At 38.0% G+C, this 16,311-nt stretch overlaps 1 protein-coding gene across 10 annotated transcripts in view; it reads left to right on the plus strand.

The window, feature by feature from the left end:
• The window catches only part of map2 (microtubule-associated protein 2), a 256,627-nt gene that overhangs the window by 236,009 nt on the left and 4,307 nt on the right, over positions 1–16,311 (plus strand). For 8 of the 10 annotated variants that reach the window (XM_062068869.1, XM_062068870.1, XM_062068874.1 and 5 more), the window contains 3 exons: positions 3,302–3,394; positions 10,876–10,957; positions 13,819–13,931. In XM_062068869.1, coding sequence (XP_061924853.1) covers positions 3,302–3,394; positions 10,876–10,957; positions 13,819–13,931 — 288 coding nt within the window. The remainder of the gene's footprint in view (positions 1–3,301; positions 3,395–10,875; positions 10,958–13,818; positions 13,932–16,311) is intronic. The other 2 variants (XM_062068871.1, XM_062068872.1) reach the window with 2 other exon arrangements.

Here is a 16,311-nt window from a genome sequence, read left to right on the forward strand (position 1 = left end):
TTCCAACTTCAAAATATTCAGCCTGTTTGGGAATTGTGTGCTCTACTTAAACCAGGGGTCGGCAACCCGCGGCTCCGGAGCCGCATGCGGCTCTTTGACCACTCTGATGCGGCTCAGCTACATACTTGCCGACTCCCCCCGATTTTCCCAGGAGATTTATGGATCTCAGTGTCTCTCATAGGTAGCTCCCAGGGTAAATATAATCCTATTTGCACTCTAATTACTAAATAAAGGGAGTGTCCAAATTGCACTGCAGTAACTGTCCTCTATAGCATTTACATACAGCGTGCCAGCCCGGCCACAAGTTGTATGTTGCTTTTGCTTGCACACATAGGAGACAGCAAAGCATACTTACTCATCAGCCACACAGCTTACACTGACGGTAGCCGTATCAAACAACTTTAACATTGTTAAGTTACAAATATGCGCCACACTGTGAACCCACACCAAAAAAGAATGAAAAACACATTTCTGGAGAACATCCCACCGTAACACAACATAAACACAACACAACTAATACCCAGAATCCCATGCAGCCCTAACTCTTCCGGTCTACATTATACACCCCCGCTACCACCAAATCCCCCCACACATCAACCCCCCCCTCTCCGTGCGTTGGTTGAGCGGAAGAGTTAGAGCTGCATGGGATTCTGGGTATTGGTACCGTCAGTGTAAAATGTGTGGCTGCTGAGGTAGTACGCCTTGCTGTCACTTACGTGAACAAGCTGAAACTGCATTCTGCATGTGGTCGAGCAGGTACACGCTAGGGCAGGCTGTAGAGGGCGCCAAAAGCAGTGTCATCATTCCCTGATATTCGGGAGTCTCCCGGGAAAAATGAGAGGGTTGGCAAGTATGACGCTATCAAGCGCCATTCATTCAAAACTCGCGGGCCGCACTAACATCAAATTTCCACATTAAAGTGAGTGCCGGTGCGTGTGTTGGAGACCCCTAGTTAACATAGCACAAAGAGCTTTGTATGCGGTGTTTTACATTTTAAATTTTAATTTTTTTTTTGTGGCTCCCATTATTTTCTTTAATTTGTGAAACTTGCCAAAATGGCTCTTTGAGTGGTAAAGGTTGCCGACCCCTGACTTAAACAATCCTAAAAAAAAAATCCAGGATTTCAGTTCAACTTCAGCATTGGAGCATTCATGCGCAATTCCTTCAGGAATTGCCTCATCTAGTTAATAATGAAATCCAGAGGCAAATTCCTACATTATTCACTGTTACAAGTGGCCCTCTGATGGCAGCCATAACTGCCATGTGGCCCTCAATGAAAACCAGTTGGACATGCCTGCTTTAAATGGAGGGTCCACTGTTCATGACGTTCTATGCCTTCCAGCAAACAATTGAAAGGTTTACCTTGAAACAAAAGCGGAACAAATGTGACAATAACACTTAAAGATGAGTCGATGGTGAGGACGCTTATAATAATGATATTATTCTTTAAGCCTTCAAAGAAGCAAAGCCAACACCTTCCTCTCCTCGACTTTGTGTATTTTATATCCAATCATTGCTTTTCCTGTGCTGGCAAAACGTGTATTTGTTGTTTTTGTACTGCAACAACTCTGCTGTGTCAGCGTTTCACCCCTGCTTTTTCTCTCTTGCAGCGACCACCGCCTCTTAACTGCCGCTCATTTGACCATCCTTGCTCGTTCACGAAAGCTTGACGGATACTGTGACTTTGTTCTTGTATTTCTACTCTTCTTGAGACATCAACGAGGAAAAGTATCTTCCATATGAGGAGGTGTGAACAAGTGATGACATAAATCATGGTCCCCAATAACATAGAGAATGTCTCATTTGCACCCCTGCTGGTTAAATCTATCAAAATGAGGGTGGTCCCAAAAAAGGAGGGATTTTTCTAATTGACTGTCGGTTTTAAAAGTGGTCAACATATGAAATAACAAGTGCGTGTAAGAAATGGAAATGCACCCCCTTTGGCCAAAATTTACAAAAATAAATAAATATGTATATGGAGACATACAAAAAATAAAATAACAAAGCTTACCTTTTTATATTTGCATAGTATGCATGTATTATGGGTGGTCCTAAAGAGGTAGGCATTTTTTGGAGGTCTCAAGAAGGTAAGAAATACAAAAATGTGTGTGTGTGGGTGTGTGTGTGCGTGTGTGTGCATATATATATACATATACACGTATATGCATTACATACATATACACATATATGCACACATATATACATGTATACACACATTTCCACACATATATACTGTACATATATACACATACATACACACGTATACACACATACTGTGTATATACATATATATACACCTATATACATATACTGTATACATACATATGTGTGTATATGTATGTTTGTATGTATATATATATATATATATACACTACCGTTCAAAAGTTTGGGGTCACCCAAACAATTTTGTGGAATAGCCTTCATTTCCAAGAACAAGAATAGACTGTCGAGTTTCAGATGAAAGTTCTCTTTTTCTGGCCATTTTGAGCATTTAATTGACCCCACAAATGTGATGCTCCAGAAACTCAATCTGCTCAAAGGAAGGTCATTTTTGTAGCTTCTGTAACGAGCTAAAGTGTTTTCAGATGTGTGAACATGATTGCACAAGGGTTTTCTAATCATCAATTAGCCTTCTGAGCCAATGAGCAAACACATTGTACCATTAGAACACTGGAGTGATAGTTGCTGGAAATGGGCCTCTATACACCTATGTAGATATTGCACCAAAAAGCAGACATTTGCAGCTAGAATAGTCATTTAGCACATTAGCAATGTATAGAGTGTATTTCTTTCAAGCTAAGACTAGTTTAAAGTTATCTTCATTGAAAAATAAGGACATTTCAATGTGACACCAAACTTTTGAACGGTAGTGTATATATATATATATATATATATGTATTTAAATGTGTGTGTGTGTGTGTGTGTGTGTGTGCATCACATTGCATAATCTAGATCAGTGGTTCTCAAACTTTTGTCACCGTGTAGCACCTCAGAAAACACGTGGCTCCCCAAGTAGCACCAACGTTAAAATACAGTAGCAAAGTAGGCCGAAGTATTCATCAAAAACAAGTTTTATTTAACAAGTGTATTTAATACTGTAACATTACACACAGTTTGAACAGTAACACTGTTTATTTAAGTGAGAAAGTTTGAGAGTCACTGATCGGGACTTAAGAGCAGGCTTCTTATCTCCTCAACATTGCTGAGTCTACCATTGTGCTGACTTTGCAAAGAGCGAGGCTCCCAACATGGGTTCCATCTCGCACGTTTCCCAGCTCATTGGTCACCTCCACCCCTGCAGGTCCTCATCCCCAGTGTTAGGCTGGACTTTAGCCACGTTCAGTCCAGGTGCGGCTCCTTGGACAGGCGGGGCTACTCAGCAGGAGGTGGAAATGTGAGTCTCCTGTGCTGTTGTGTTCTTGTGATGTGTCTGCTCCTCCCCCTGGTGGCGCTGCTGTGTGTCTGCATACAACGCTGTCTGTGGCCCTTTGGCCCCTCCTCACTTGTTTTGTTCTTTGTTAAATATATATATATATTTTTTAAACAAAATACTTGTAGCATGCATTGCTAATTAAAAAACAGATTTTATTTATTTGTATTTATCTATTATCTATTTTTTAGCTAATTTGGCAACTGTTTACCCGAGAGTCGTATAACTTGGTATGTGACACTTGTTAACGTTAGCGTGCTAACTTTAGCATGCTAGCACGCTAACATTAAAGTGCTAACTTTTTAGCCAACTTTACGTTTTTTTCCCTCTAATTACACAGCCTTACAGTCATATAGCTTGGTGACACATGCTAACCGTTAGCAAGCTAACATTAGAGTGCTAGCTTTTTGAGCTAATTTTGCAACAGTTTAACCTAGCACCTTAGCAAACTAACATTGAAGTGCTAACTTTTTAGCCAACTTTACATTTTTTTCCTCTAATTACACAGCCTTACAGTCATATAACTTGGTGACACATGCCAACCGCTAGCATGCTAACATTAAAATGCTAGCTTTTTTAGCTAATTTTGCAACATTTTAACCTACAGTAATGTAACTTGGTATGTGACAGCTGTTAACGCTAACATTAAAGTGCTAACTTTTTAGCAAATTTTACGTTTTTTTTCCTCTAATTACACAGCCTTACAGTCATATAGCTTGGTGACACATGCTAACCGTTAGCAAGCTAACATTAAAGTGCTAGCTTTTTTAGCTAATTTTGCAACAGTTTAACCTAGCACCTTAGCAAACTAACATTAAAGTGCTAACTTTTTAGCCAACTTTACATTTTTTTCCTCTAATTACACAGCCTTACAGTCATATAACTTGGTGACACATGCTAACCGCTAGCATGCTAACATTAAAATGCTAGCTTTTTGAGCTAATTTTGCAACATTTTAATTTACAGTAATGTAACTTGGTATGTGACAACTGTTAACGCTAACATTAAAGTGCTAACTTTTTAGCAAACTTTACGTTTTTTTCCCTCTAATTACACAGCCTTACAGTCATATAGCTTGGTGACACATGCTAACCGTTAGCGAGCTAACATTAAAGTGCTAGCTTTTTGAGCTAATTTTGCAACAGTTTAACCTAGCACCTTAGCAAACTAACATTAAAGTGCTAACTTTTTAGCCAACTTTACATTTTTTTCCTCTAATTACACAGCCTTACAGTCATATAACTTGGTGACACATGCTAACCGCTAGCATGCTAACATTAAAATGCTAGCTTTTTGAGCTAATTTTGCAACATTTTAACCTACAGTAATGTAACTTGGTATGTGACAACTGTTAATGCTAACATTAAAGTGCTAACTTTTTAGCCAACTTTACGTTTTTTTGTTCTAATTACACAGCCTTAGAGTCATATAGCTTGGTGACACATGCTAACCGATAGCAAGCTAACATTAAAGTGCTAGCTTTTTGAGCTAATTTTGCAACAGTTTAACCTAGCACCTTAGCAAACTAACATTAAAGTGCTAACTTTTTAGCCAACTTTACATTTTTTTCCTCTAATTACACAGCCTTACAGTCATATAACTTGGTGACACATGCTAACCGCTAGCATGCTAACATTAAAATGCTAGCTTTTTGAACTAATTTTGCAACATTTTAACCTACGGTAATGTAACTTGGTATGTGACAGCTGTTAACGCTAACATTAAAGTGCTAACTTTTTAGCCAACTTTACGTTTTTTTCTTCTAATTACACAGCCTTAGAGTCATATAGCTTGGTGACACATGCTAACCGTTAGAAAGCTAACATTAAAGTGCTAGCTTTTTGAGCTAATTTTGCAACAGTTTAACCTAGCACCTTAGCAAACTAACATTAAAGTGCTAACTTTTTAGCCAACTTTACATTTTTTTCCTCTAATTAATTACACAGCCTTACAGTCATATAACTTGGTGACACATGCTAACCGCTAGCATGCTAACATTAAAATGCTAGCTTTTTGAGCTAATTTTGCACAATTTTAACCTACAGTAATGTAACTTGGTATGTGACAGCTGTTAACGCTAACATTAAAGTGCTAACTTTTTAGCAAACTTTACGTTTTTTTTCCTCTAATTACACAGCCTTACAGTCATATAGCTTGGTGACACATGCTAACCGTTAGCAAGCTAACATTAAAGTGCTAGCTTTTTGAGCTAATTTTGCAACAGTTTAACCTAGCACCTTAGCAAACTAACATTAAAGTGCTAACTTTTTAGCCAACTTTACATTTTTTTCCTCTAATTACACAGCCTTACAGTCATATAACTTGGTGACACATGCTAACCGCTAGCATGCTAACATTAAAATGCTAGCTTTTTGAGCTAATTTTGCAACATTTTAACCTACAGTAATGTAACTTGGTATGTGACAGCTGTTAACGCTAACATTAAAGTGCTAACTTTTTAGCCAACTTTATGTTTTTTTCTTCTAATTACACAGCTTTAGAGTCATATAGCTTGGTGACACATGCTAACCGTTAGCAAGCTAACATTAAAGTGCTAGCTTTTTGAGCTAATTTTGCAACAGTTTAACCTAGCACCTTAGCTTGGTGACACATGCTAACCGTTAGCATGCTAGCATGCTAACATTAAAGTGCTTGCTTTTTGAGCTAATTTTGCAACAGTTTAACCTACAGTCATGTAACTTGGTATGTGACAGCTGTTAACTGTTAGCATGCTAGCGTGTTAACTTTTTAGCCAACTTTACGTTTTTTACTCTAATTACACAGCCTTACAGTCATATAACGTGGTGACACATGCTAACCATTAGCAAGCCAGTGTGCTAACTTTTTAGCCAACTTTACATTTTTTCCTCTAATTACACAGCCTTACAGTCATATAACGCGGTGACACATGCTAACCATTAGCATGCTAGCATGCTAACATTAAAGTGCTTGCTTTTTGAGCTAATTTTGCAACAGTTTAACCTACAGTCATGTAACTTGGTAAGTGACAGCTGTTAACTGTTAGCATGCTAGCAAGCTAACTCAAGCATGCTAACTTTTTCATCTAATTTTACACTTTTTTTCCTCTATTTCCGCAGCCACACACCTTGCAGCCGTGTTACTTGAGACATGCTAACTGTTAGCATGCCATCCTTAGCACACATGCTAAATGTTAGCGTTTTTATGTAAGAATGCTAACGTTTTAACGCTCTTTCTATACAGTAACACCTAAAACACACGTATTCTGATACTCGGCACCATCTTCAAAGCACAGATAGCAGGCCCATCAAAATTTCCGCGGGAATATTCTAGTTTATTTTAACCTCTTAAGGCCCAAGTTGTTTGTTTACATGCTTTTTTTTTCTTTTTTTCTCTTTGCTATTTGGGCTTATTGGACCCTAATAACAATACAAACTAAGAATCATCTTTTGATATGTACTTAGTCCATAAGTACACAAACGTGTACTTCATGTTTAGTGACATGCTAATTCTTATTTTTACACTTTTTTTTTCTCCCCAAATTCCATTGTATGTTATACTCTTCTGACACCACCAGATGGCAGTATAACTGTCCACATAAGTGGCCATATGACCCCAATTCAGTAGTGTACACAATTTTAGAAATAAGAGCTAAAAGGTGATGTCCACGCATGTGGCCATTAAGCCTTTAGAGGTTTTTAACGTGGAAAAGATGGCGACAAAAACAATTAAATACAAATATAAGAAGATCTGAATTTGTGGAGCTGATTTATAAATGTTGAAAGTTTTGTGGCGGACCTTCAGGTTAAAGTTTGGCCCTATGCCACGCCCACATCCTGTATCGTAGGTCAAATGTATCATCGCACATCGGTCTCGTATCCGTCATTTAAATTACAAGCCATTTGGTCACAGTCCCTAGGAGGAGTTAGTTCAAGTACCACCCCTGTTTGTTTATTTTTGAGGCTTTTCTGTGAGTCCTGTCATCAAGAAAGTCTGCCACCATTTTGGTGACGATACGGGAATTTGGCGGCAGGGACTATTTTTTTTCCAATGTTCTAGAGGGCGCTAGGAGTCCATTTTTAAATCTCATGTTTGTTACCCCCAAAATATCATATTTTTCGCCACACCTGACGCTCTTGCAAACATTGGTGAGTTGTTGTGCTTTGAACCCACCACCAAAAATGTTTGGAAGAATGGAGCATTTATAAGGAAGTTACGACCTCAAATCCAGAAATGACAGACTGGAGATGGCGTGGGTCAGTTTTTGCCACTAGGCTCCGCCCACTGCGTGTAGGTAGGAACAGGTACACTTGAGGGTGCCATCGTTCACGTGTCTGCCAAGTAAGGTCAAGATCTGAATTTGTGGAACGGAGTTATTAACGTTTCCCGTTTTTTGTGGCGAATCGTCGCAGCAAGGCCACGCCCACTTCTTATGGCGGAGGCAACATTTGTTCACAATTAATGGTCTCCTCTGTCATTGGGTCAAAGTTCCTCGGAGGAGTTCGTTAAAGTACGACCACCTTTTTACGCCCAAAAATGGTCGCAGCAAATTGTGGCACAATATGACGTATCATTTTTTGTGTATTATGGGCATTGTTTTCTCACCCCCCCCCCCCCCCCCCCGAAACCTTATCATATACTTACATATACTGGTGTATTGTTTTCTCACACCCCCCCAACACCTTATCCTATACTCACGTGTACTTGTGTATTGTTTTCTCACGCCCCCCCAGACACCTTATCATGCACTTACATATACTGGTGTATTGTTTTCTCACGCCCCCCCGACACCTTATTGTATACTTATGTGTACTTGTGTATTGTTTTCTCACGCCCCCATACACCTTATCCTTTACTTACATGTACTTGTGTATTGTTTTCTCACGCCCCCGACACCTTATCAAATACTCACGTGGACTTGTGTATTGATTTTTTTTACACCCCCAAACATTATCCTGTACTTACGTGTACTTGTGTATTGTTTTCTCACGCCCCCCCCCAGACATCTTATCATATACTTACATATACTGGTGTATTGTTTTCTCACGCCCCCCCAACACTTTATCCTATACTCACGTGTACTTGTGTATTGTTTTCTCACGCCCCCCCAGACACCTTATCATGCACTTACATATACTGGTGTATTGTTTTCTCACGCCCCCCCGACACCTTATTGTATACTTATGTGTACTTGTGTATTGTTTTCTCACGCCCCCATACACCTTATCCTTTACTTACATGTACTTGTGTATTGTTTTCTCACGCCCCCGACACCTTATCAAATACTCACGTGGACTTGTGTATTGATTTTTTTTACACCCCCAAACATTATCCTGTACTTACGTGTACTTGTGTATTGTTTTCTCACGCCCCCCCCAGACACCTTATCATATACTTACATATACTGGTGTATTGTTTTCTCACGCCCCCCCAACACCTTATCCTATACTCACGTGTACTTGTGTATTGTTTTCTCACGCCCCCCCATACACCTTATCATGCACTTACATATACTGGTGTATTGTTTTCTCACGCCCCTCCGACACCTTATTGTATACTTATGTGTACTTGTGTATTGTTTTCTCACGCCCCCATACACCTTATCCTTTACTTACATGTACTTGTGTATTGTTTTCTCACGCCCCCGACACCTTATCAAATACTCACGTGGACTTGTATATTGATTTTTTTTACACCCCCAAACATTATCCTGTACTTACGTGTACTTGTGTATTGTTTTCTCACGCCCCCCCCAGACACCTTATCATATACTTACATATACTGGTGTATTGTTTTCTCACACCCCCCAATACCTTATCGTATACTTACGTGTACTTGTGTATTGTTTTCTCACACCCCCCCATACACCTTATCCTATACTTACATGTACTTGTGTATTGTTTACTCACGCCCCCGACACCTTATGAAATACTCACGTGTACTTGTGTATTGATTTTTTTACACCCCCAAACATTATCCTATACTTACGTGTACTTGTGTATTGTTTTCTCACGCCCCACCCCCAGACACCTTATCATGCATTTACATATACTGGTGTATTGTTTTCTCACGCCCCCCCAACACCTTATCCTATACTCACGTGTACTTGTGTATTGTTTTCTCACGCCCCAGCCCCAGACACCTTATCATGCACTTACATATACTGGTGTATTGTTTTATCACGCCCCCCCAACACCTTATCCTATACTCACGTGTACTTGTGTATTGTTTTCTCACGCCCCCCCAGACACCTTATCATGCACTTACATATACTGGTGTATTGTTTTCTCACGCCCCTCCGACACCTTATTGTATACTTATGTGTACTTGTGTATTGTTTTCTCACGCCCCCATACACCTTATCCTTTACTTACATGTACTTGTGTATTGTTTTCTCACGCCCCCGACACCTTATCAAATACTCACGTGGACTTGTATATTGATTTTTTTTACACCCCCAAACATTATCCTGTACTTACGTGTACTTGTGTATTGTTTTCTCACGCCCCCCCCCAGACACCTTATCATATACTTACATATACTGGTGTATTGTTTTCTCACACCCCCCAATACCTTATCGTATACTTACGTGTACTTGTGTATTGTTTTCTCACACCCCCCCATACACCTTATCCTATACTTACATGTACTTGTGTATTGTTTACTCACGCCCCCGACACCTTATGAAATACTCACGTGTACTTGTGTATTGATTTTTTTACACCCCCAAACATTATCCTATACTTACGTGTACTTGTGTATTGTTTTCTCACGCCCCACCCCCAGACACCTTATCATGCATTTACATATACTGGTGTATTGTTTTCTCACGCCCCCCCAACACCTTATCCTATACTCACGTGTACTTGTGTATTGTTTTCTCACGCCCCAGCCCCAGACACCTTATCATGCACTTACATATACTGGTGTATTGTTTTATCACGCCCCCCCGACACCTTATTGTATACTTATGTGTACTTGTGTATTGTTTTCTCACGCCCCCCCCATACACCTTATCCTATACTTACATGTACTTGTGTATTGTTTTCTCACGCCCCCGACACCTTATCAAATACTCACGTGGACTTGTGTATTGATTTTTTTACACCCCCAAACATTATCCTATACTTACGTGTACTTGTGTATTGTTTTCTCACGCCCCCCCCCAGACACCTTATCATGCACTTACATGCTCATACATTCCAGTTGAGCGTGTTGATGAATTGGAGCAGTGCTGCCACCTAGCTGGAGGCTTGTGTATCAAACAAGAATTTTAAAAAAAATGCTCTAAACTGGAAGTGCCTTGCCTCTAACGCCCCCCCCCTCCCTCCCCCTTGATGGGGGGTCTCCCCCACTATTTGAGAATCTTTGAGTCAAAGGAATGTTGACCTTACATCCCCTTCACACTTTAGGATTGAGTGAGATTTCATGACCTCTGACCTGACCTCTGACTCGTTCAATCCCAGGTGCAGATCCAGAACAAGAAGATCGACCTGAGTCATGTGACGTCTAAGTGCGGCTCTCTGGACAACATCCACCATCGTCCAGGTAACACGGCAAGAGTGCTTTCAAAGTGGACTTTAGGCAGTGCTTTTAATGGCCTTTTTATTGACGCGCCTGTAGCTTTAATGCAAATGAGCTGTTTGGCCACGCCTTCAAGAATTGTGCACTCTGTCCACTTTTGACACAAACACCGTAACGCTGCACTTGTTCAATGTAATGACAAAACTGACAGTTCCCACATCATGACGGATAGTTGGCGTTGCTCCAGGCCGGACTTTAAGATGTGCGGTGAAGCCTATTTTTTTGTTTGTTTTTTGCTGGGTGCACACAGTGCATGTTGATCATGTGTTATGTGACTTTACTTTTGGACATTTAATATGCTTTAAAATTGAGTAAAAAAAACTTTTTTTTTTTAAATCAGTCCTTCTCAAATAGGAGGGGGGGGTGCCTTGTAACAGAAAATAATGTTTTTCCTTCAATGTGTCACTAAAACCAAAAACGTCATAACACGAGCGTTTTGGCACCTTTTTTCTCACAAGTAGAGTTACTTTTTTTTTTTAAAACATGATTAAAAAGTCAATTTGGCATATAGGGAACATTTAATTTATCATATTTATATAATATGTGACATTAAATGAACATGTCAGCGTACGTGTGTGTGTGTGTGTGTGTGTTTGTGTGTGTGTGTGTGTGTGTGTGTGTGTTCTGGCAATGCTGACTTAATGGGGACATCGCTCTGTTTACACAGTCACCTTTAGGGGACCTCTGATGGTATGGGGACCAAAAAAAAAAGGGAAACCTTTTTAAATGATAGTCAGATCCATTCTGGAGATGCCTAAGTGATTTTTAAAATAGTAGATTAAGAGACAATCAGCAAGACTGGTTAAGTAGAACAGTTTTTTATGTTCTTTATGTTCAATGTTGTTAAAAGTAAAAATACAAGTTTAAATGAGTTTGTATTAGGGATGTCCGATAATATCGGCCTGCCGATATTATCGGCCGATAAATGCGTTAAAATGTAATATCGGAAATTATCGGTATCCTTTTTTTAATTATCAGTATGGTTTTTTTGGGTTTTTTTGAATTTTTTTATTAAATCAACATAAAAAACACAAGATACACTTACAATTAGTGCACCACCCCAAAAAACCTCCCTCCCCCCATTTCTTTCTGTTATCAATATTTTGGTTCCTACATTATTGGGGACGGCGTGGCGAAGTTGGTAGAGTGGTCGTGTCAGCAATCGGAGGGTTGCTGGTTACTGGGGTTCAATCCCCACCTTCTACCATCCTAGTCACGTCCGTTGTGTCCTTGGGCAAGACACTTCACCCTTGCTCCTGATGGCTGCTGGTTAGCGCCTTGCATGGCAGCTCCCTCCATCAGTGTGTGAATGTGTGTGTGAATGGGTGAATGTGGAAATACTGTCTACGCGCTTTGAGTACCTTGAAGGTAGAAAAGCGCTATACAAGTTTAACCCATTTATTTATTTATTTATCATTTATTATATATCAATATATATCAATACAGTCTGCAAGGGATACAGTCCGTAAGCACACATAATTGTGCGTGCTGCTGGTCCACTAATAGTACTAACCTTTAACAGTTAATTTTACTCATTTTCATTCATTACTAGTTTCTATGTAACTGTTTTTATATTGTTTTACTTTCTTTTTCATTCAAGAAAATGTTTTTAATTTAGTTATCTTCTTTTATTATTTTTTTTTAAAAAGTACCTTATCTTCACCATACATGGTTGTCCAAATTAGGCATAATAATGTGTTAATTCCACGACTGCATATATCGGTTGATATCGGTATCGGTTTATATCGGTATCGGTAATTAAAGAGTTGGACAATATCGGAATATCGGAATATCGGATATCGGCAAAAAGCCATTATCGGACATCCCTAGTTTGTATTTTATTTCTGTGATTTAAGGTAAGATAAGATAATCCTTTATTGATCCCACAACAGGGAAATTTGGGTTACTTTGTTTACGTGTTTCAAATATTGGTAAAAGAGAAAATTAATTTTCTTGAAAAGTGAAACATTTGTTATCCTGGTATTAATAGTACTGTGATTCATCCTTAGTTAAAACTAATATATTTTTCCAAAAACAAAATCTGGTTTAGTGTTCCGTAGAATGACATTTTCATCTAGCATGATTATAAAACATTATTACCTTAAAGTATGATTCACGTTCAGAATGTTCCATCGTTCTATATATGGTAGTTGGAGTTGCAGACAACTTCATTACTGCTAAATAGCAGTTTTCAGTCATGTCACACAAGATGCAGGATTGGCTTTAACATTTAAGTGGTGAAACTTCTTATAAGATGACAGCTGACCATCATGTCATATTTACTTTCAACTTTTTTTTAATTTTTTTAAATGGTCCTCAGTAGTCACGTACAAATTTGTGTGAATTATGCAAAATGATTTAAATTTGGTCCCCATGAAGCATATTAAGTCTTTTTCCCCAGGGTCCCCAGTAAGAATGATCAGCACATTACTTCATCAATCCAGAGATTTAAAGACGTGTATGAGCTAACTGGCCAGTGGACATTTTACACCATTTTAACTTTGTATGCCTCCACAACCTGTAGAAAGGGTGGTCCTCACAAGTCATGATCAAAAACTTGGTCCCCATTCCAAATGATAACCAGTATGTGTGTGTGTATGTGCATTCATGTTAACCACAAATAAAGGAAAATGCAGTATTTTCTTATTTGTTATGTAATTATAGCTGCACTGACAGCTTCATGCCCTGCAGCACCACCTGGTGGTGTCATTTGTTACCTGTGCAGTGGTATTTTATTACACCTGCCTCTACATTCTAGGTCTATAACCAGTTCATATGTCAGCGCTTGTCAATCAAACTCTTTGTTTTGATGTCTGCCTCTTTAGGAGGCGGCAATGTTCGCATCGAGAGTGTGAAACTGGACTTCAAGGACAAAGCCCAAGCCAAGGTGGGCTCTTTGGACAATGCTCACCACACTCCTGGAGGAGGCCGTTTTACAGTAAGCGTTTGTGTTGCTGGGTTGCATCCATGGAAGTAAAAAAAAAAAAAAATTAATTAATTAATGCAACTAAGAAGTCATTTTAAATTTATAGCGCCAAATAAAGAACATCTTGTTTTGTTTTTGGCTCATTGCCCAGTTTTGCATGTATTATTTATTATTCTTCCTATAAGAAAAATATATATTAAATTTATATATGTTTTTGTATTTTATTTAAAAATTATATATGATAAAATATATATATATATATATTTATTTATTTTTATAGATTTTTTTATTATATATATTTTTAAATTAAAAGTATATATATATATTTTTTTTTTTTATTATATATATTTTTAATTAAAAAAATATATATATATATTAAAACTATATAAAACAAGCAAAAACTGCTTAGACTGTCGAGTGACAACTTTGTCAAGAACATACATATTTGTTTTCTTTTTATGCATTCTAAGTCGTAAAATATGGCAAACAAGAGGTGGCTAATAAGAGTACACTATTGCGCCTGAAATTCCCTCTAAAAAACATCCAAAAAGCGGCAACAATACTTGATTTACATGTCGTAACCTGAATATTAACAAGTATTAGCTATATTGTTATTATAAGCGCTGAACTACTTTTAGCGTCGCTTTTATTAAAAAAATATATATATAATTGTATAATATATATATATATATATATATAATTAGTATATTTTTCCCAGGTCAAAGTAGTGACTTCTTTAATCCGGCGTGTGGCGTATGGTTATTATGAAACACTAACACAGTATCATCAGTGCAGTGTCAATACAGCAAGTGCTTGTGCCATATACTCACTGAGGTGTCATTCATTTAGTTTTTAAAGGGGAACTGCACCTTTTTGGAGCTATGTCTCTCACAATCCTTATGTAAGACAAAAACATACACTACCGTTCAAAAGTTGGGGGTCACCCAAACAATTTTGTGGAATAGCCTTCATTTCTAAGAACAAGAATAGACTGTCGAGTTTCAGATGAAAGTTCTCTTTTTCTGGCCATTTTGAGCGTTTAATTGACCCCACAAATGTGATGCTCCAGAAACTCAATCTGCTCAAAGGAAGGTCAGTTTTGTAGCTTCTGTAAGGAGCTAAAGTGTTTTCAGATGTGTGAACATGATTGCACAAGGGTTTTCTAATCATCAATTAGCCTTCTGAGCCAATGAGCAAACACATTGTACCATTAGAACACTGGAGTGATAGTTGCTGGAAATGGGCCTCTATACACCTATGTAGATATTGCACCAAAAACCAGACATTTGCAGCTAGAATAGTCATTTACCACATTAGCAATGTATAGAGTGTATTTCTTTAAAGTTAAGACTAGTTTAAAGATATCTTCATTGAAAAGTACAGTGCTTTTCCTTCAAAAATAAGGACATTTCAATGTGACCCCAAATTTTTGAACGGTAGTGTATGTTTATCTTTTTTTATGCATTCTAACTTGTGAATAAAAGTTAGCAAAAGTCAGCTAACAATGGAGCCAATGAGTCGCTCTATTCTGCCTAAAAGGTGCTTTAAAAACATCCAAAAACTTCCATTAAGGTTTTATATGCACACTGTAAGTATATATGTAGTATTTGGTAACATTCATAACATGTAATATTTACATATTTTGATCATTTTAGGCATATTAATTTCACAGACGCATCACAACGTTCACTTTCCCTTCAACAACAACAAGACTATTAATAATGGCAGACTTGATGAGAGACAACAAAGACTACTTATATCCTGAATATAAGGAGGATGATCTACAAGATGATCTATGATCTTCTTTTTTATGCATTCTAATTCATAAATAAAAGCTAGCAAAAGTCAGCTAACAATGGAGCAAATGAGAGTTGCTTTTTCTGCCTATAAAACGCTCTAAAAAACGTCCAAACACTTCCATCAAGGTTTTATATACACACTGTAAGTATATATGTAGTATCTAGTAACATTCTTAATAACATGTAATATTTACATATGTTGATCATTTCAAGCATACGGCGGAGTATTAATTCCACAGACGCATCACAACGTTCACTTTCCCTTCAACGACATCAAGACTACTAATCATTGAGAGACAACAATGACTACTTTGGGACAAATGATGATCCAGAAACTTCTATTTTTGATCCTGAATATAAGGAGGATGATCCACAAGATGATTTATGATCTGCTTTTTTATGCATTTTATTCATAAATAAAAGCTAGCAAAAGTCAGCTAAGAATTGACCTATTGAGAGTCGCTCAATTCTATCTATGAAGCGCTCTAAAAAACATCCAAAAACCTCAATCAAGGTTTTATATACACTCATGTAGTATCTAGTAACATTCATAATAACATGTAATATTTACATATTTTGATCATTTTAAGCAT

The sequence above is a fragment of the Entelurus aequoreus genome, linkage group LG14 (genome assembly GCF_033978785.1).
Source record: "Entelurus aequoreus isolate RoL-2023_Sb linkage group LG14, RoL_Eaeq_v1.1, whole genome shotgun sequence".
Classification (NCBI taxonomy): domain Eukaryota; kingdom Metazoa; phylum Chordata; class Actinopteri; order Syngnathiformes; family Syngnathidae; genus Entelurus; species Entelurus aequoreus.